The sequence below is a fragment of the Montipora foliosa genome, chromosome 2, assembly GCF_036669935.1.
Source record: "Montipora foliosa isolate CH-2021 chromosome 2, ASM3666993v2, whole genome shotgun sequence".
NCBI classification, from domain to species: domain Eukaryota; kingdom Metazoa; phylum Cnidaria; class Anthozoa; order Scleractinia; family Acroporidae; genus Montipora; species Montipora foliosa.
The window spans coordinates 39,447,278-39,467,277 of record NC_090870.1 but is presented as its reverse complement, the minus strand read 5'-3'; the positions used below and the strand labels follow the sequence as shown (position 1 = coordinate 39,467,277).

The 20,000-nt window shown below is 39.1% G+C and overlaps 3 protein-coding genes across 3 annotated transcripts in view; all 3 read left to right on the top strand.

The window, feature by feature from the left end:
• Positions 1-1,002, top strand: part of LOC137991646 (uncharacterized) — a 2,061-nt gene extending 1,059 nt beyond the window's left edge. The window contains exon 1 of the mRNA XM_068836700.1: positions 1-1,002. This exon is cut by the window's left edge and continues 1,059 nt beyond it. Coding sequence (XP_068692801.1) covers positions 1-1,002 — 1,002 coding nt within the window.
• A 23-nt stretch (positions 1,003-1,025) lies between these two features.
• LOC137991645 (uncharacterized) lies at positions 1,026-3,806 on the top strand. Its single transcript, XM_068836699.1, has 2 exons — positions 1,026-2,348; positions 2,430-3,806. The coding sequence occupies exons 1-2, from the start codon at positions 1,026-1,028 to the stop codon at positions 3,804-3,806; spliced, it is 2,700 nt and encodes an 899-aa protein (XP_068692800.1).
• A 967-nt stretch (positions 3,807-4,773) lies between these two features.
• LOC137993052 (uncharacterized) overlaps positions 4,774-20,000 on the top strand; it is a 24,914-nt gene continuing 9,687 nt past the window's right edge. The window contains exons 1-11 of the mRNA XM_068838706.1: positions 4,774-4,983; positions 7,438-7,539; positions 8,601-8,738; positions 9,370-9,465; positions 12,524-12,667; positions 13,672-13,767; positions 14,388-14,489; positions 16,682-16,737; positions 17,231-17,329; positions 18,376-18,433; positions 19,526-19,601. Coding sequence (XP_068694807.1) covers positions 4,882-4,983; positions 7,438-7,539; positions 8,601-8,738; positions 9,370-9,465; positions 12,524-12,667; positions 13,672-13,767; positions 14,388-14,489; positions 16,682-16,737; positions 17,231-17,329; positions 18,376-18,433; positions 19,526-19,601 — 1,069 coding nt within the window. The 5' untranslated portion in view covers positions 4,774-4,881. The remainder of the gene's footprint in view (positions 4,984-7,437; positions 7,540-8,600; positions 8,739-9,369; positions 9,466-12,523; positions 12,668-13,671; positions 13,768-14,387; positions 14,490-16,681; positions 16,738-17,230; positions 17,330-18,375; positions 18,434-19,525; positions 19,602-20,000) is intronic.

The window sequence follows — 20,000 nt, the reverse complement described above, 5'->3', positions numbered from 1 at the left end:
GAATTTGTTGAAGTCCTTGCGATGTTAGACTCTGGATCCAATACCAGTCTTCTCTCAAAGAATGCAGCCAGACTACTTGGGTTGAGTGGATCAGCAACACATCTGACCATGAATTTGGCTGGTGGGAAGAAGAAAAGTGAAGCCTCACAGATAATCGACATCACTGTTGCCTCACCTGCTGACGAGGATATTAAGAAGACCCTTCAAGTGTACACTGTTACAAGGCCCTGCAGTAAAGCAAAAACACTTTCCAAAGAATTAGTGCGACACTACCCTCATCTCAAGCACGTTTGTGATAAACTACACCTTTCGGGTGGCGCCATAGATCTCCTTGTCGGTACAGACTTTGTAGAAGCCTTCATTGATATCCACACAGTGTCCGGAGAACCAGGGGAACCTGTTGCGAAACGAAACTGTTTTGGTTGGTACGTTATGGGACAGTTTGAAAAGAACAACTCTACTACTTCAGAAATTCAGTCGGTTGAAATCAGAACAGCAAATGTCGTAGACGACATCAAAGAACTTCTTCACCAAGACCTCCTTGGCGTCAAACCGACCAACCTTTGTACGTGTAGCGAAAACGAGATACGCGAAAGCAAGTTCGTTAAGTCCCTCGCAGCCTCAACTACCCTGGTTGACGGAAGAATACAAGTTAAGATGCCCTGGACGGAAGCGGGCCCTCCCAAACAAAGTAAATATGGCATCGCACTGAAAAGGCTGTTTTCCACGGAGAGGTCATTCCAGAAAAAGGGGTGTCTCGATGTTGTCAATGAGGAAGTCCAAAAGCTTCTAGAGCAGGACTACGTGATTCAAGTCTCTCCTGACCAGATTGATCATAGCAAGCCTGAATGGTACTTACCCTTACAAGCCGTGTTCACACCGGAAAGAACGACAAAAGTTCGACTTGTCTTTGACTCATCTTCGAAAGGTCACAACGGAAAGGGCCAGACTACACCAACAGTCTCCTGGATGTTTTGGCAGCATGGAGATGGAACGAAGTAGCCTTTACCGGTGATATACGCAAAATGTTCAATCAAATCTTGGTTCATCCCGACGACCAGGTTTTCCACAGGTTCCTTTGGAGGAGTAAGATTAGCAACTCGCCAACAGTATACCAATGGCTCAGGTTGAACTTTGGAGATAAGCCAGCTCCCGACACAGCAACGAATTCCATCAACACACTAGCAAAGATATCTCAAGCCGAGTTTCCAGAAGCATCAAAAGAACTTCAAGACCATATGTACGTGGATGACATCGGAAGTTCCAAAGCAACTACAACGGAAGCAAAACAGATTATCAGCGACATTGACGCCATTCTTAAGAAAGGTCATTTCCAGATAAAAGCTTGGCATTCAAACCGTGCGGAGATTGACCAGTCCAACGGTGAACGCTGGGCAGATCTTCTTGGTCTAAGATGGGATAAACAAACAGACAAGTTTTCCCTGAAAAGGAACAAACTCGACCAGATGGACCTTTTGACAAAGAGACGTTGCCTGGGTCTTATTGGACAATTGTGGGACCCAATCGGTCTTGTGATGCCTGTAGCTATTAAATTTAGGATCGACTTGCAGGACTTATGGCATTCAGGCTACAATTGGGACGAAACCTTACCTACAGCAGTCAAGAGCAAGTGGATGGAGAATTTGCAAGCCATGAATCACCTCTTAACAGTCGATCGCAAGTTAAAACCAAGCCACGCGATTGGGGTACCGCAAATTCATGGATTCTGTGATGGTGGCGAAAAAGCTTACGGAGCGGTCATTTTCCTCCGATGGGAGTTAAAGAACGGAAGTTACAAGTGCGTTCCTGTTTTAGTCAAGTCCTTCGTAGCCCCACTAACGAGAAAAACGATTCCGAGACTGGAGCTCATGGGCTGTTTAACACTTGCAAGGATATATGAAACTTGCAGAAAGTCTCTACAGTTTGCGAACATCCAAGACAGCAAGAGGATCTTCTGGGTGGACTCTTCTACTGTCCTTTCTTGGATTAAGACCCCATCACGTCAATTCAAACCTTTCGTATCAAGTCGAGTAGCAGAAATCCAAGAAACTGTTGGGGTGGAAGACTTCCGATACATCAGGTCAAAGTTCAATCCAGCCGACATTCTCACTAGAGGAATAGAGCCATCACAACTCGAAGACCGGATAAAGGGACCCTCTTTCCTGCAGTTACCCGAAGGACAATGGCCTAAATTTGAAGCTAGAGCCCCCATCGAACCTACAGCAAAAGCTGGTGTCTTGATGGAAGTGAAAATCGAGAAGACTAAAACGCCAATGCAACACGAAGCAGCCATAGCGGAATTTCAAATCAAAGTTGATCTGGATAAGTCTGAAGAAGATACTAACCCCGTTTTTCATCAACTGTTGAATACCTGTTCTACATTTTCAAAGATACGGAGAACACTCGCTTACGTTCGCCGATTTATTTAGAATGCGAGAAAAAAGAATGTTAAGACAGGTTCTATCACTGTTCAAGAATTGCAAGGCTCGGAGAAACAGCTATTCAAGTGGAGTCAGGCACACCTAGATCCCTCTGTCATTGACAAGAAATTAACTCCGAAGCTGGACGAAAACGGATTACTTCGAGCTCATGGACGACTCCAAGATGTCAGATCGCTGCCACAAGAATTAAGAAACCCAGTTATCCTTCCACGCGATCACCCTCTTGTCATCTTGCTATTACGTGACCTCCATGAAAGACGCGGACACTGTGGGTACAAAAGCCTAATTAACGAGGCAAGGAGAAAGTACTGGATCATTGGAGTTCGTGGTATGTCCAAAGCACTCACAACAAAGTGCATTACTTGTAGGAAGCTCCGAAAGAAGCCATTGGAACAACTCATGGGACAAATCCCATCCTTGCGAGTTGCAGTAGGCACCCCGCCGTTCTTCAACACCGCCATGGACATGTTTGGACCATTGCACATCAAGCTTAATCGTAAAACGCTCAAGGAGGCCCAAGTAATCATTTTCACCTGCATGACAACAAGAGCTGTCCACTTAGAACTTGTGACCGACAAAACGTCTGACGCTTTCTTGATGGCATTCCGTCGTTTCGCGAGTTTGCGTGGTCACCCGTGCATTTGCTGGTCCGACTGCGGGACAAATTTTGTAGGCGCACAAGGGTACTTAAAGGAAATAATGCAGAGTTGGAACGTCCCCAAGATTGAAGGTGTTCCATCTGAAGATTTCTCGTGCGATTTTAAATGGAAATGGAATACCCCTCATGCCAGTCATCAAAATGGCGTCGTGGAAACCCTCATCAAGTCAGTCAGACAAAGTCTGAACGCTACATGCAAGAATCAAGCCTTTACCGAAGAGCAATGGAGAACATTTCTCGCGGAGACAACCTACGTCATCAATGGACGTCCTTTATACCCAAGTTCTGACAGCATATGGGAAAGCCCGCCAATTACTCCAAATAATATTCTAATAGGACATCATCTTTCAATTCCTCAACCAGAACCAGAAGAAAGGATCAACCCAAGACATCTCTTAAGAAGTACAGAAAATCGCGTGAACGAATTTTGGAGATGCTGGATGAGATACTTTGCGCCAAATCTACTTCCACGAAATAAGTGGTTTCGCACCAGAGAAAACCTTCAAGTCGACGACTTAGTTCTAGAGATAGACCCAAATCACAAAAGATCCCAATGGAAGATGGCGCGAGTCATTGCAACATACCCAGGAAACGATGGTTTGGTTAGGAAGACAAGAATAAAGACTCAGGACGGTGAATACGACAGGCCGATTCACAAGCTGTGTCTTTTAGCAACAAAAGACGAATTAAATGCGAACCTTTCTTAATCAAGGGAATACATAGACCAGCATTATGTAATAGACATTACGTTATTTGTGACATCTCGAGTCAATGAATACCGATTATGTTTAAGTCGTTGCTCAATTAGAGGTAACTTCTAATTTCCGCACTGGGGCGGAGTGATTCGCACTTCGCGCGTTAAGTTCTTTCGCTTACTGGTTTAATGTATGCAACTATTCTTGCAATTTATTTATCACAGCAAGTTTGCGTGAGTTGAAAGGTGACTACTAATTAGAAATTCAGAAATATATAAATCGACACTGTACTGCAAACGCGCAAATCGCTTTTTTACTTACCTCCGATCAAGAACGTTAAAGACAGTCAACAGAAGAAATCAAACCATAAGATCGTGTAGATTAGAAGATACAAATTGTAAGTATATATTCACGAAATCAGTTCCATTCCTTTTTAGCCTATCTTCGGCATTCTAAAACATTAATCTACTTGTGTAATATTTTTCTTTCAGTCGACTAGTTCAACGACTTATCGAGCAGCTAGTACGGATAAAAGTCTAAAAATCTACAGGGTCTTGGCGTGATCCCGCCATAAAATAGTGCCTCGAACGTAGGTGCGATTCACAAGTGGCGGATACGATTTAAAAACAGCTTATCGTCAAAAACGTTAACAGCGTATGAAGTGGATTTTTTGGGCTGGTACCGCTCTATCGACCAGCAGGTTTATATCTTCTTCTGTTACGAAAGCAAACCGTTCTGCCATCCTAACATTAAGTTTAATGGGAGACTTGAATCCTTGAAGTCGGTTTTAAAAATTGGGGAATATCAGTTTTAGCTGGAGAATATTCGCCCACGTGACGCGTTTAGACCAATCGCGCGCGAGCGAAAATATTTCATGGATTGTAATTGCAGATATAGGGTATAGTCCCGTCCCAGGCCTCTCCTCTGACCCTCCCCAGTCTCCTTGTGAACTTTTCTAAGACGTCAACACACTTGTGTCATACCATATTAGAAAGTCGAAGAAAGTCACGTACACGTAGAATTGTTAGGCCATGATTGCGAAAAAAACTGTTAAACGGAGATAGCCAACACAGCAAACTCAAACAACATGAACCTTTTATTAATGAAAATGGATGATGCAAGCTCAGTAAATTGTCCAAGCGATTGTAGTGGCCATGGATCCTGCGTGAAGGGATCATGTATTTGCGAGGTAAATAGTGACCTGGGTACTCGCTTGCCAGAAAGAGTAGTACACTTTCATCGATGCCAAACGTTTATATCGTAGTGAATTTGAATGACCTAGTATACATTTGATTATGTAATAATTATTTTTAAAGTTCGGGTCGTTTATTTATTTGCTAGCGATGACTTCGAAACAAATATCAGCTTAATTGTTTATCGCTTGTCGAAAGGTTTATTTTTGAACCACCTCGACGAAGATTATAACGATCGTGTTTTGGTTGAAGGACTTCTTTACTTATTTTAAGACGAAACTGACATCGTTGAGGTTAGCTTGAATATGAACAAGAAATCCTGGATTCGTTTTAAAGGCGTTCAGAGCCAATTGCAATTGGGATTAAAATTTTCAGCATTTGCCTTCTCAGGGAAATTTTTCTGCGGTTCATTTGTTTTCTCGTTTTACCAATCAACAACTTTATTTGGTAGAAGGACCAGTCATTTGGGGTTCACGCGTATTCCTTAATTAGCAGATGCCAAATCAGAGATTTTTTCGCCTTTATTTAAGTTCTGAAAACATGTGATAAAAGGAAAGAAGGAGAAGCAGGCTTAAATCAGTGAACAATTAACTCAACGTGTTATGGTTCAGTGGAACCTGTGCTTAACCAAGCTTTTATGTAATATGATTATATGGAAATCGTCCTCACAATGAACAATATTGTTGATTGTAATCACATTCGTGAAAATTATAGAAACAGCCTTGATATAATCAAACCTGGATATACTGTACATTGTACCTGGCCAATGTACATGTAAGTTGCCAGTTTATTAAAGTTTCTTATGGTTAGCTTTTAACAACTGAAGAACTATGCTTAGTATGTTTGCCTGTAGATTGCCTCTGGTTCCCACAACTGATTAGCATTTTGGCTTGATGAAGATCCACAGGAAAAAATAACAGATTCCCATTTTTGGCTATTTTAGGGTATTAAAAGAATACCAACAAAAATCCCAAATTTGGAAGAGTGAGACAAGTCCCAATCAGGGAACTTGGTTGGGAATTCCCTGGTTGGGACTTGTCTCACTTTGCCAAATTTGGGATTTTTATTGGTATTCTTCAAAATACCCTAAAATATCCAAAAATGGGAATCTGTTATTTTTTCCTTTGAGATATTTAACAACATTATTATTTTATGAGGGCATGCTGGATATGAGGTGATAGATAACCAACGAGGCATGTAGCACCTAGTTTGTTATAATCATTTTATATCCAGCAAGCCTGTGTAGAATAATTGTTTTATTAGAAACTCCTAGACAACTCTTCCATTGAAGCATCAATTTCTGCCTTGGACAATTCCAGTCCAAAATGGCTTTTGTCAGCCATTTTTTCTCAGAGCTGCAAAAGTGGTTTCAGCTCGCTTTATTGTTGATGTGTTCCTTGTCCATACTGGGAGATTTTAACCAAGTTTGCAAACTGAAATAAAAGACAGTGTAACCCCTTAGTTTTACAAGAGTATCACTGTATCTGCCTTCAGGAGACTTTTGTTTTTCAAAAATTTGCCAAAAGGAAAGTTCTGCTCACTTACAGTGTATTGAGTACCCTCAATATCAAGAGTTAGTGAAAAACATGAGAAAGTTGATAGGGGATCTATCAGCCAATGTCTGTTTAAAAAAGAAAAAGTTTGCCTTGTAGTAGCATACATGTATGCTGAGAAGGTTTATGGCAATTCAGTGACTGTTTGTGAGGGAGGTGGAGTTAAAGATGACGCAGGAGTATTATCTATCAATGGCCATTCATTTGCCTCCATCAAAAATGATGATTCTCGCAAATCAGTTACAGTAAATGCAAATATAAAAATTGTTAAAGAAGAATGATTATGAAACATGAGATGTAGATTAAAAGTACTCAACAACAAATGCTTACATGGAAGGGTCACTAACTGCTTCATTAGGTAAAGCTTTGCACTCTCTTATCATTTGGGGAAAATATGTAAATTTAGGGTGCTTTCTATTATGCCTGACCATTAGGTGGGAGACCAGTGGAACCAACCAAGGAAAGATGCAATGAAACTTTTCATCCAAAGTCAATTTCCAACCGGGCCGAAGTGTTCCATTTTTGTTTCAACTGAAATTTCGGTTACATCACAATGAAATGGGACTGGAAACGACAATTTTTGTAAATGGAATGGCACGTTTCGGTCGGACTGAACCGACAGGTCAAAGAGTACCACCTCCAGAGGTGGTCCCAAATATTCCGGTAGCACCGAACTGAAACGGTCCATTCCATTTGACATTTGACTTTGATTAAGTTAAATAATTATTAAAAAACAATATTTATTACATGTGTACATTGAGAGTCCATTTCACCTGAGAATTGACCTGGTCTGTTGAGCCCTGACTCAAGCTGAATCAACTGAATGATTATTTTTTTTGTAGTTTGTACTTCCCATTAAAAAACGCATGTTTTAATTTATTGCTTGGGGTCTTGTAGGTGAAGTACAGTGGAGGAGCCTGCAGTGACACAAACCCTGGTTATTTTATTGGTTTTGGTGCTGTGTTCTTCTTTGTGTGTGCTGTGTCTTCCATTCAACTGGTATGAATGATGAATTCGTCTAGTGAGCGTTTGCATGTTAATTATAAGATAAAATTAATTTGTAAACAAGAAGAAAAATTCAGAATCAAATTGTGGGGTTTTTAGAGGGGCAGTGGGCTGCCTTAGTTCTGAGGACAATGACTATTGCTTAATTTTCACCCAAGTAACCTGTGTTTGATTCCCAGGCTGGATGTCATGTGTGTTGAGTTTTTTGGTTCTCTACTCTACTCCCTTCTTCCCTACATATCAGGTTTTTTCTCTGTGTTCTCAGTTTTTTCCCAATCATCAAAAACAAACATTACCGCATCACCACAAGCCTAGATAATTATTGCATGGGTAATACAGTACTAGTTTGTTAAAGAGGCTGTGTTCAAGGGAAGTAACAAAAAGTTGTAATGTAAATTTGGAAGGTTATTAACCCATTGACTCCCAGGGTTCCCCATTGACAAGTAAAATCGTCTGGCATCAGACAGAGTAAAATACCAGTTATGGGTGGTTCAGGTCAACAACCTCGTTCCCAGGGTCTCTCTTCTCTGCCTCCATTGTCTCAGCGACAGTGGAGGCAGAGAAAATTCAAAGAAAGCACTGTTACTACGACAGAATCAGCATGAAACACCGAGAGCATGTGTTCAAACAAAGTGACATTTTTTCATTAAAAAGGCAACAAGAAATTGTCTGAAAAGATCACAAATGGCCTTGAATTTACCTTCTAAAATTGAAGAAAACGCATTTACGAGAGTCTAAATTTAAAAAATTTTCAGGGAAGCATGCCCCCGGACCCCCGCCTGAAGGGACATGCCAGAGGCATGTCCAACTGGGCCTACCGCCTGTTAAGTGCACATTATGGTCTTTACAAAATCTTAGCTGCATCCCTGTGTTTATAAATAACGAAATACCTGTACAATGTACTTGTGTCGAAAGTAATAAATAATTATTAAATTGCTATAACAGGTTCGTCTTTCAGGGTATTCAGAGAATGTATATCTATGTATGTCTTTTCCAGTGTACCATGTGAATTATAATGTTGAGTGCTCACTTTGCCCTTTGTCTTTTTTCTTCAGGTTTTGTGTGTGAGGTCCGAGTTTAAAAAATTAAAGAGGCCCAGTTTAGTGAAAGCTTGTCGATTAACAGTACAGAAGACTCTTTATATCTGTATGATAGTTGCCTGTGGTACAAGAGGATTATATTATTCTATCCAGGTGAGGTATTTACATTTCACTTAAGGTAATTCCCTTGAAATTGTTCTACTATCAAACTTTTTTGGAAACTTGGCATAATTAACATTCATGATATGAACATCTAAAAATGCAATAAAAAAATGGGGTCACCGTGCTTGTTTACGCGTCAGCAGGCTCTTAAAATGGGGCATTTTACTGGTTGCGTGTTAAAAATTCGAATCACCTTCATACAGAATTAGTCTTGATTACTTGAAAGACACAAAATTTTATTTTGAAAATAAAGCTTCTTTTATTCAGTAGACACATAAGCAGTATTGCTTCATTTACACCATTTTTTATTGCCTGATTGTAGGAATAGTGCACTTTTTGGGACAGTTCCATGGTTAGCTTGAAGTCCTCGCCTTGGCCAAAATACACTCAGTACGGAACTGTTTTCCAAAAAAATTCATGTTCTACTATCAACTTTTTTTCTTCTTCAAATATGTTCTTTATTAGACTGCTCTAACAAGGCTGTCTGCCTTGATTAAAGAAGGGAGGGCTGTGTAAACAATTGATTTTTTTTAAGAATTACATGTAATAATCCAATGCTCATGTGTCAACCCTTAACAACAGTGATCTAATACGACAAGTTTTTTCCTTTTTTCCTTTTTAGAGGTATTTGCCAGACACCTTGGGAGTGAATCTCTTCAATGCTTATTATCCAGTAATTATTTCTGGCTTCTCAGTAATCATTTGTTTCTGGGCTGAGGTAAGTTGGGACAGCTGATTCTGAACTTTCACTGTCAAAGAGTCTTTTTATGAGAAGGAAGGCAACATGCATAATAAAGCGAGATGTACATGTATTTGAAAAAAATGTGTAGCAAGATTAGAAGAATTCTTTTTGTTATACTGCATTAATTTTTATTTTTAACGAGATGCTTCCGTGAAGCATACACTGGGTTGCCTGTGGTACGTGTTACAGAAAATCAGAAGGCACTCAATTGTGTGGTATTGAACTACAGCATTCCAGGCTCTGAAGAATAACAAATAAAAGAGAAGCGAGTTCTAAACATTGGCTCCTGGGCTGACATGTTGATAATTTTCAAGTTCCCTCACAAGTTCTTTTCACCACAAGTTTAAATGTGCCTTCTGAGCATCTGACAGCTTTGTAATACTAAAGTTCACTGAAGTTTACCCCTGTCAGGCGGGGTTAGAATCAGGATGGGAGACGAAAACAATATACCCCACATAAAACAGAAGCATTGGACCGAAAATACTGTTAACGCTAACAAATGCGAACTCATCAAGGTACAGATTTTGTTAGCTTGCTTTATGCAAAACAAATATTGATTCAAAAGTAAATAACTATTGATACACAGTTTTTAGAAAGAGCAGAAGGAAGTTTCTGGGACGGTCGATCGAGAAAAAATATTTACAACATGAAAACAACATTAATTTTGAACCGTGAATATAAATATAAAAAGTTATGATCAGCGACAAACATTTTGGGAGATTTTTGCTACGTTCAAATAAATCGCAAAATTGAAAGTGACATGGCCGGAATTCAGCGGGCGCCGTGATTAAGTTACCGCGGCATGTTTACTCGCCAAACAGTGAAGCATCTGTCAAATGATGGCAAGATACCGGGTTTTTGTAAGTTTCTTTTTCTGTCAAGTGTTATAAAGTTTGACAATGAAATGAGTGAAGTCAAAACAAAGATCACAATCGCCCAACTCTTGAGGTTGACAATTTGTTTATGCACTCCCCAAGACACGTGCGACGTTATTTATCGCCAGGTAATTCCATCATTTTGGAAATAGCAGCTACTTTATTATTCATCTGCATCACAATTTTTTACTGATTTTGGGGCTCATTTTGTTGAAACTCAAGCATGCTTCCAACCCTTCCTGCTTACAGAGCAATACTAAAAAAAATTGTCCCATATCACATTTCAACCTTGAGCTCGAAAATTCAATACACAACATAATATTATAATTCACAAAGGCAGAAAATACCACAGAATCCTTTTCCAGCGAAAAATTTATTGAAACAAACAACATATTTGCTCTTAGAGGCGAAAACCTCTTCCTATTTCATTGCTTGCGTGAAGACAAGAAACTCAATCGTGTCAAATTACCATGTACTTCAGGTTTCCTGAAGAACTTTTTCCTTGAATAACAAAAAAATGCTTTTTCTATTGCTATAAAAACTATCCAGTTAAGCTTGCATATCATAAAACATGATGAATTCATAAAGGCCACCTTTTCCAGCAAACAAGTTTTTGAAGCAAACAACATATTTGCTATGAGTGGCAAAACCCCTTCTATTTCATTACGTGCGTGAAGAGAAGAAACTCAATCGTGTCAAATATGCGCAATATTGCAACAAACTAAATTTCAGGATCAAACCCTTTCCATAAAGAACCTTTCCTTGAATAATGAGGCACAAAATAGACGACAAGCTTTCTTTCAAATAATTCTTGGCTGTCACATTTCCAATTATGTTTTTTCTGAAGACTGTGCATAGTTGATCACAGATCCACGTAGGGTGTTCGATTCATTCTCTGTCTTTGTTGAACCCATAAGTTACCAGAGAATTTTCCATAATAGTGTTCTACATAACAGCATAACAGCTCATTTTGATTTCGGCTTGACGTGCGATAGATTGTTGTCGAAGTCCATTACTGGTCGCTTTTATTAAAGATTCCACCGCCTGTATATCCAATTGACTTGCCATTATTGAGCTTCATAAGGGTATATTTTGTTCAAGGATCCACTAAAACACTATTCGCGTTACATGACTTTCGATGCCATTGCCAGTTAAGTTAATCGTTCTACTGTGCCCACCAGAGAGATCTACGTATTTCCCACTACCCTCTTGATCCTAAGAAAATACGCGCAGAAGACTCTATGCACAAAGACACCACTTAGCAGCGGAGTGACAGGCAAGACATCTACCGACACGGAAAAAAAAAATAAAAAAAAATAAAACAAACAAACTAAACGCAGACCCTGACTGGGTTTGCCATACTGCCAACCCAGTAGTTAGTAGTAAATCCAGCCCTTTAAACTTTCCACTGGATTTTTAAATGTTAAAACTTTAAGGTACAGTACCCAAATAATAATTACTATTAATTTTTTTACTAACTTTATGGGTTTGTCATGGCCGACAAAAAAATACTGAAAAATTAATGTGACAAGAATCCAACTGTCATCAGGGGCCGCGGAGAGGAAGGGGCTGGGGTATAGCACCCCCCCCCCCCCCCCACCTTTTTTTGTTACAGTGTTGTTTTTGGCTTGATCAAAGACTTAGTAATTTACAATACTCATACATACAGTATACGAAGACCTGGCCCCCCTACTTTCAAACGAACTCTGCAGCCCCTGATCATCTTAAAAACTTGTGTAACCCTTTTGTGACAGGTTTGCCAGTGACCAGCAAAATTATCTGGTGTTAGTGTAAAATGGAGGGAAAAAGTTATAAGGGATATGCTGTACATGTACAAGCTTCTGAGTGGACCTGCAGTAGTCATTATTGACCGTTTTGTCACTGAGGGGGGTTCCCCATGGACAGAAAAGTAAAATTTTCTTGAATTAAATGGGGTAAGGTGCCACTGGGAGTGAGACTTGATGAATTTTGCTCGGTCTAACACCAGATGATTTTACTCGTCAACTGGAGACGTCCCAGGGCGTTTGAGGTATCAATGGGTTCAGCATTCAAAGGCTATGTCCCCTCCATTAATGTCATGTCTGACTTATGGAATCCATGGAGCTAAATGCTTGATACAGAAGCACTATACAATAGTTTCTGTTTTTTTCTTATTACAGACCTTTCATGTAGCTGGATTACGGCTAGATAGGCCTTGCTTCCTAAACAAATCTACGTTAGCATGTATCGCATTTAACATATTTATTTACGTTGTCTTTGTGGCCCACCTTATTACAACAGAGGTTACAGATGAAAAAACAAAGGTTGGTTTCTTGTGTATAATGTTTTCCTCTTGAAAGAGAGTACACTGTATGTTTATGTTTAAAGGATGGTGCCTACTATTGTTCTTGCGCATACGTTCTGCGCATCTCCAGTTACACGGATTTCCTACCGCCGATGCTTACTTATACAGGGATATTTTTGCGCGGTTTAAATCTATCCGGAGAAAGTAGATCTTAGTAAGTACTCTTAGTATCCAAAAAGAAAATTAGGGGTAACCATGCATTTTTGAGAGATAATTAAGCTTCAATTTGAGAAAGAACGCCATACATTGCTTTGTATTTTAAAGCTTTTTACAAATATTATTCATGAATTATCTTTGAAAAATGCGTGGCTACCCCCAATTTTCTTTTTGGATTTCAATAACACTTGTTAAGATCTACATTTCCTGCATAATCACACACCGGGGCAAAAATATCCTTAATTAGTAGGCACCGTCCTTTAAGAATGATAAATTATGTTACATTCAACCCATAAATTTAAAGCCAGTGGCACATCAGGTACGTGTACTAGAGCTTTATAGCTTGGCTTGGCTGCTGGGATCATGGTCAAGACAAATAATAATTAATACTCCACATGGCTTCCTGCTCGAGGCAAATTTCTTAGGTAAAATTTGTTTACTTATGAGAGCAGGAAACATTGCAGTGATCTCTTCCTCTCTAAATATTCTACTCAACTCTTTTCACACAGTGTAGTGGACGGATTGGTTATTGGATGTAAGAGATGTAAACTTAAAGTGACATTGTTTAAAGTATTTATTAGCACACAGCATTAAACTATTTTCATGTTTAATTACATGTTGTAACCAGTATAATACATGTAATTTATGTAGAAAGGTGTGGTACATTCCAAGCTCCAGGCTGGGAACCATAAATTGGCTTTTGCACCATTTGAGTAAATGTTTGTCATCAAGTATGTACAGTACATGTACATATTGGCAACACTTTAGTTTGCTCTGATACAGCATGTCTTTTTTTTTTCTTTTAAGGTTCTTTTATCTAATATTTTCATTGGCTTTTTTGTGGCTCTGATGTTCTTGGTGCTCACATTTTTTCTTATATATGGAGTTGAGCTCTTTTACAAGGTACATGAACAAAGTAATATTTTTGGGTATCATGGAAAGCTTTCTTTCATTCTTGAATAACTAATTTTTGACTGAATAAATAAACAAATGAGTGGGAAGGCAGGCAGGCAAGCACTGACTGAATAAACAAATGAATAAAGGAAAAAATTGAATTACATCAATGTAGGTAACCCTAATCCTAATTATAATTGGGAACAGCTAATAACTGTGTGGTATTATAGCTAATGCAATACGTACAACAAATATCATGTTAAATACATGGCAATTATATCCATGTGCCTTTTACAAACCTCATTTTCTCGGGCCATGCAGTAAGTTATGGCACTGCTTTTTTTCATGCTGAAGATACATGTACTCAAACTGTACGTCCACAATGGCCATGAATTGAATTGTCAAAAAAAAAAAAAAAAACAAGGAGATGCAACAGGTAGTGCTACCCCTCAAAAAAATATTGTGCTTATTAACTTTCTTTAAAGAAAAAAGAGAACTTGATGATCAATCTCATCATCCATGGTAATTTCCAAAAAGAACACAATTTTTGCAATTTTTCATGACAACTGTTTATGCTACATCTTAAACTTGTAACAATTACAAATTAATACAAGCTCATGTTTGTTTAGGTTCGTGGAGCATTTATTACAAGAGATTCGCAATCTCCAAATGTTGATGCAATTCAAGCTACCATGTCACGTTTTGGTCTTTTTTCCCAGGCATCCCTGCAGGTTTGTTTTGCTTTTCTTAAAGCACAGATAAGAAGGGACACGTAAATTTTATAGCCATCTCTTCCTTCCATTTATATGGGTTGATCGAAGAATGATGCTCCCAATAAGTGCTCCCCAAAACCCGTCCTTCCTTTATATGTCGTTGTTAGTTTAGTAACTTATTATAATTGTAAATCTTAAGATAACTGAAACTCGCCCTTCTTAAGTAATCAAATCTATTGTACTTAAATCTGAAGGAGAACTAAATCTCAGTTTTGCATTGTTTCTCAATGCTACAATGAAAATTATTATTCATATCAAATGCCGTTAAGGATTATAAAAAGAAAAAAACGGCTCTCAACCATCTACTGACGGTCAACTGTCATCCAAGTGTGTTGAATGACAAATTAATGACATGGTACTGTACTGACAAATTGCCAACAGACTCCTGACACACTCCTGACAGCCCAGGTAAAGGTTAAAGATAAAATGTATAGTCTGTTTTTAAGCTACTTGGCTTATCTTGCCCGAGCACATTCCGGTGTACGTGACATTATTAAGCGACTAGGCGTATTTGTACTCTCCCCTGGATGGGATGCCAGTCCATCGCAAGGGTACCCCCCAGTAACAACTTGCCGGTCCCCATGCAACAAAAAAGTTGCGTTTTGAGCTGAACTGAGACGAAAATTGTTTCTCAGCGTTGCAATGAAAACGTCATAACGTTCTATCAAACCTTAGTTGATAGTGTAAATGCCGAATGTCAGTGATTGTTCAGTTGTAGAGCATTGGTTCAGTTACCTCTTTATGCTTTAAACCAGCTACATGTACTATTACTCTATCATTTGAGATTTGTCAAATGTGTCCTAAAGTGGTTGGGTGTTCTGTGTGTTCGTGGGTGGCCTGTGCATGAGAAAAGAGGTTGTGTGTCGTTTCCAAACCTGCGCGCACACTAGCTAACGTCACAATAGCATCCAGCATGCCGATTAATCATTCGGAAAATTTCGGAAAAAACCGGAGGCATTTCCGATCGACACGAAACTTGGTCAGTAACGCGATATGGCACTTAGCTAATCACTGGCCAGTTTTTATTGGAATCGGTTGAAATGACATTCTCTGATTTGCCGAAGATCGCCTTCGAGCGAGACTGAAATAATAGTAAATGCAGGAGGGTGAAAAAGAGAGAATTTTAGTCGAAATCGCGAAAAATTTTCTGAAAGAGAGCTTCTTTAGAGCCAAACAAAAACATCTGGATGGTTTTTATGGCAACACGTCAAATAAAGGTTAGCGTCTCAGTTGGTGTGTTATCATATTAGTATTCCACGTGGCGTGATGAAACCTTCGGTTGGAAACGTATTTTCAACTCTCAAAATTACCTCCAGAACCTACTTTTTTGTGTAGAATGAGCGTTTAGAATCTTGTTTTCTGAGAGGATAATTTGCACCCGGGACTTTGCAATTCGGAGGGATTTTGTTGCACTGGTATGTCCTGGGCAAGCAGCAACAAGCTGCCTTAGCTTTCCAGGACCCTTCGTAGAATTCTTGCGGAACCAAGCAGAACAGTTTTCTGCATCGTTACTGGTTTCAGCCCTACATGGATATCGGCCAAATATCCCTAAAGTCTGTCTGTAATGCTACCTGGCGCTCCTATTACAACTGGGACTATGAGGGCTTTCTTCAAGCGCCACAAAGCCGTAATCTCAATGGCAAGGTCACGGTACTTATCAATCTTCTCGTCTTATTATTATTATTATTATTATTATTATTATTATTATTATTATTATTATCTTTCTTTTATGTAAACAATGTACCAAATAGTAGAGAGGAGAGGCCGCAAAACAAGAATGTTGTTAGTTTAAAGTGGAAAGAATCATTTAGTCCGCATTTTGGTGCGGTTTTTGCCGTAATCCGATGATCTGCAAAACAATAGCTTGACATAGCCACAGTCGTTTAAGGTTTTAAAGACAACGTGTCAACGTTTTAATGAAGGGGGTAGTTTCTAAAGAAACTGTGGTGCTGCGTCGATGGGGAAGTAGTATACAAAAATTCACATTATCAACTCCGTTGGTAAACCAAATTTTTGTCTCAACGTTTTAGTTATCCGACCTCCCTCTTGGCAGTGAGAGCAGAGGCTATTGTTTATTATAGTATTAAGGCACATTTACGAGTATAGGCTATTTGGCTAATAAAGGGGTTCTTTTCTCTTGCATTTTGCAGCTAGTCACTTCATTACTTCTTCTTGGTGATATCATGGGAGACCAGTGGAAAGACCGGTTAGTGCAACTCGGAAGGGTCATCCACACTGACTAATGGTTTTCCTTCCTCGTCCGTACTAAAACGCTAAAAAACCTATAGCAAAAGTGAATTTTGAAGACAGTTTTTCACATTGAAGGTTTTGTAAGTGTGTCGTCTAGAAAGATACGTCGGGTTTTTTGCGGTTTTGTTTAAACGAGGTCTTTTCAAAACAATGGCGAACATTCGCATTTTTAAAACAATCATTGTGTAAATACATGTCTACAATTTAAGTCATTAGCATTAGCCAATTTTGAAAAGATTTACCGAAGGGAATGCGAGAATTTTACAAATTTGGTCACGTAGATGTCACAAAAAACAGAAAAACACGCGCAATTCAGGTCTTACGCGCCATACTAGTGCCCAGCGTGCGCGCAGCATTAAAACACTAGGGATCCTTGAACACTTCAGTCAACGGATTTTTCTGTATTACGTGCTTGATGTAACCGTTGTTTTCCCCTCTGTCTCCTTTAGCTTGCCTATAGAAGGTCGAAACGCTCTAGAAATCATTTTTAGAGTATTTGAACTGGGCGTGGCTCTTTGGTTTACCTGCTGTCTCTGGGACTGGAAAAGGTGAGTCTTTCAGTCAATATCAATGTAAGAAACGCATTTTCCACTGATGAGCTTGAATTCTATCACCCGACGTTCTGGGACTGATTTTTGAAGCCATGTTTCCACAGTGTTTGTCGACTGAATCAAGCAAAATTTTTCGCAACGCTGCAAAGCTCTGTATCAAAACCAAGTAAAAGTGTTCCCCGCACTTAACTGGACAATCTAAGACATAAATCTAGTCACCGGCCAAAATTAAACACGGATCGAGTGAAGAGCTCTTATTTTAATCGCCTAATTTTTAAATATGACCTAGATTTGAAACTGGTATTTTGTAAATATTTAAAAATAATTACCCCTGTAATTATTGTGTACAATGTAACTTACTGTTCAATTGGGAGTTTTGTGGCATAATATATGTAGTTTTTATCTTGTGAATGAAAAAAGACTATTATTATTATTATTATTATTATTATTATTATTATTATCATCATTATTATTATTATTATTATATTTATTATTGTTGTTGATGTTGTTATTATTATTATTATTATTATTATTATTATTTATTATTATTTTATATGAAAGCCCAACACTCTCGTGCTGCATATTAATTCTGCGGCGGACACACGCATTGATAAACTAGAAGGCCTTTAACGTCATCTCCTCGATCAAGCTCTCTTAAGAACTTAAAGTTAGTATTGGCGGACCATTAAATAGGAAAATTGAGTGTGCTATTCTCTACGGTCGGCTAAGGTGCACAAAACAGGACCCTAATAGCCCATTTTCGAGTTGCTACATGCCTCAGCTTCAAAGCGAGTCCCTGTGCACAACCATTCAAATGGAAATGAGTTGCGTATTCTTATGCAAATCAAACTCATTTCCCTTACAGTAGTTGAGCACCAAGACTCATTTCGAAAGCGAGACAAACAGCAACTCGGAAATGGCCCATTGTACTTGTCACCTGTGCTAGCGCTTATAGAATTCCATAGTACTTCGTTTGTTTCCTTGTGCGGCTCAAGCCACGTCTGCTGTATTTAAGAATAGACTTTCTCTCTTTCATGTTTCAGTCCAAGCAAGTTATGGATCTTGAACCCCACACGACTTCTAGTTCACCAGGAGAATGAGGTTCAGTACTTCTCGAAACAAGCTAAAGATGCTCTAATGAAAAACTCCCCGTTGCCCATTGATCTTTTCCTCACTGCAAATATTACCGTGCGGTGGTTTTCCAAACCTTGTGGCCCGAATTTTTTTCTGGAATGAGCGGTTTGGTCAATTGAATGTCAAACGTAACGATGCTGCTACATGTAGATTGTCGGTCTTTGTGCCCTGCCTCGAAATCCCTCACCACTTAATAGAGCAATGAAACAAAAAACAGTCGGAAATTTTTGCGTGTATTTCCGCAACTTTACTTAGATTTGCTTCTACAGTAGTTCTGGCCCCCGTTGTTCGAAGAGTGGATAGCACTATCCCCTGGATAAATCACTATCCACTGGATGACTCAATTGCTTTTGCTAGTGTTTAGAGCGAGTTTCAATTGAGTGTCGTAAAACCAAAACCAAAGTAATTACTTTGGCCAATCAAAAGGGACTGAGACAATCCGGCAAACCAATCAAAACTCGAAGTAATTACACGTAGCCGACACAAAGCGCGGGAAAATGTGCACGCGTGAGCCACGATTGGTTTTGGTTTCTGTTCTGATTGGTTGAAAAAATGGCGCGAGGACTTTGAACCAATCACTGAGTGAAGTAATCATAAACCAAAGTAATTATCTAATTACTTTTGACACTCAATTGAAAACCGCTCTATCCGCTGGATAGCGTTATCCACCTTTTGAACAACCGAGGTCTGATCAAATTTTCTTTTGCTCAGTATGTGGACTGAGTCAAATTGACTTGACCCAAGAATTTTTCTGCGGCTACTCCGGTTTTCCTCCCTCATCAAAAATCGACCCCCCAACTAGTTTTATTTGGTTATCGAGGGCGGTGAGTTTATCAGAGCACTGTCTAAAATGTATCCCACTTATAGAATAAGTGTAATCTCTGTAACGTCATTTCTCGTTAATTGCAAATCGTCAGGACTTTAAAAGGCTTAAACAACAAGAACAAGAACAGCAACAACCGTTAAAACTAGAAACAAGTCGAAGTTGCTCAAAGCTCTGGAAAATGCGTATTGTTGGGTAACTAATGTTGTATTAATTATTTTCTCCTTTCTGTATAGGAAAGAAAACGTTTAGTGGATCCCTCACGCGCTCATAACTGTTACAATTCCATTCCGTCGAGTGAAACAACCGGAGGTCAGTCTTTCTCGTGTTTATTTTTATTTTTTTTTTATGGAGCTTCAGTTGTAATTACTACCGTGTATGTGAAGCAAAAAGGCTGAATTAATTTTTTCAATAACAACTGAAGGTGATTCTTTTACAATTTAGCGTTGTCGCTTAGTCAAAGTAATGCAGAGGTTTCACAAAGGTTAATCGCAAGGAAGTTACACTCAATCTATTTGCTCAACTTTCTCTGAAGCCATCTCCCCCCCCTCCCCCCTCCCCCTCCTCCTCCTCCACAAATTCTCCGTTGTCAACTTCTCAGCCCTCTTGGAGAGACTGCCGTTTGCAATTGTATTTGTGCATAAACTAAAATGTGAAAGCTACACGTTGTTATTACCTGACTCTGCTACATGTACTTCATAATGATCATTA

Coding starts and splice junctions, on each gene's coding strand:
- LOC137991645 (XM_068836699.1), top strand. CDS start 1,026: ATGTTCAATCAAATCTTGGTTCATCCCGACGACCAGGTTTTCCACAGG. Junction 2,349..2,429: donor CTGAAGAAGATACTAACCCC/GTTTTTCATCAA, acceptor CGATTTATTTAG/AATGCGAGAAAAAAGAATGT.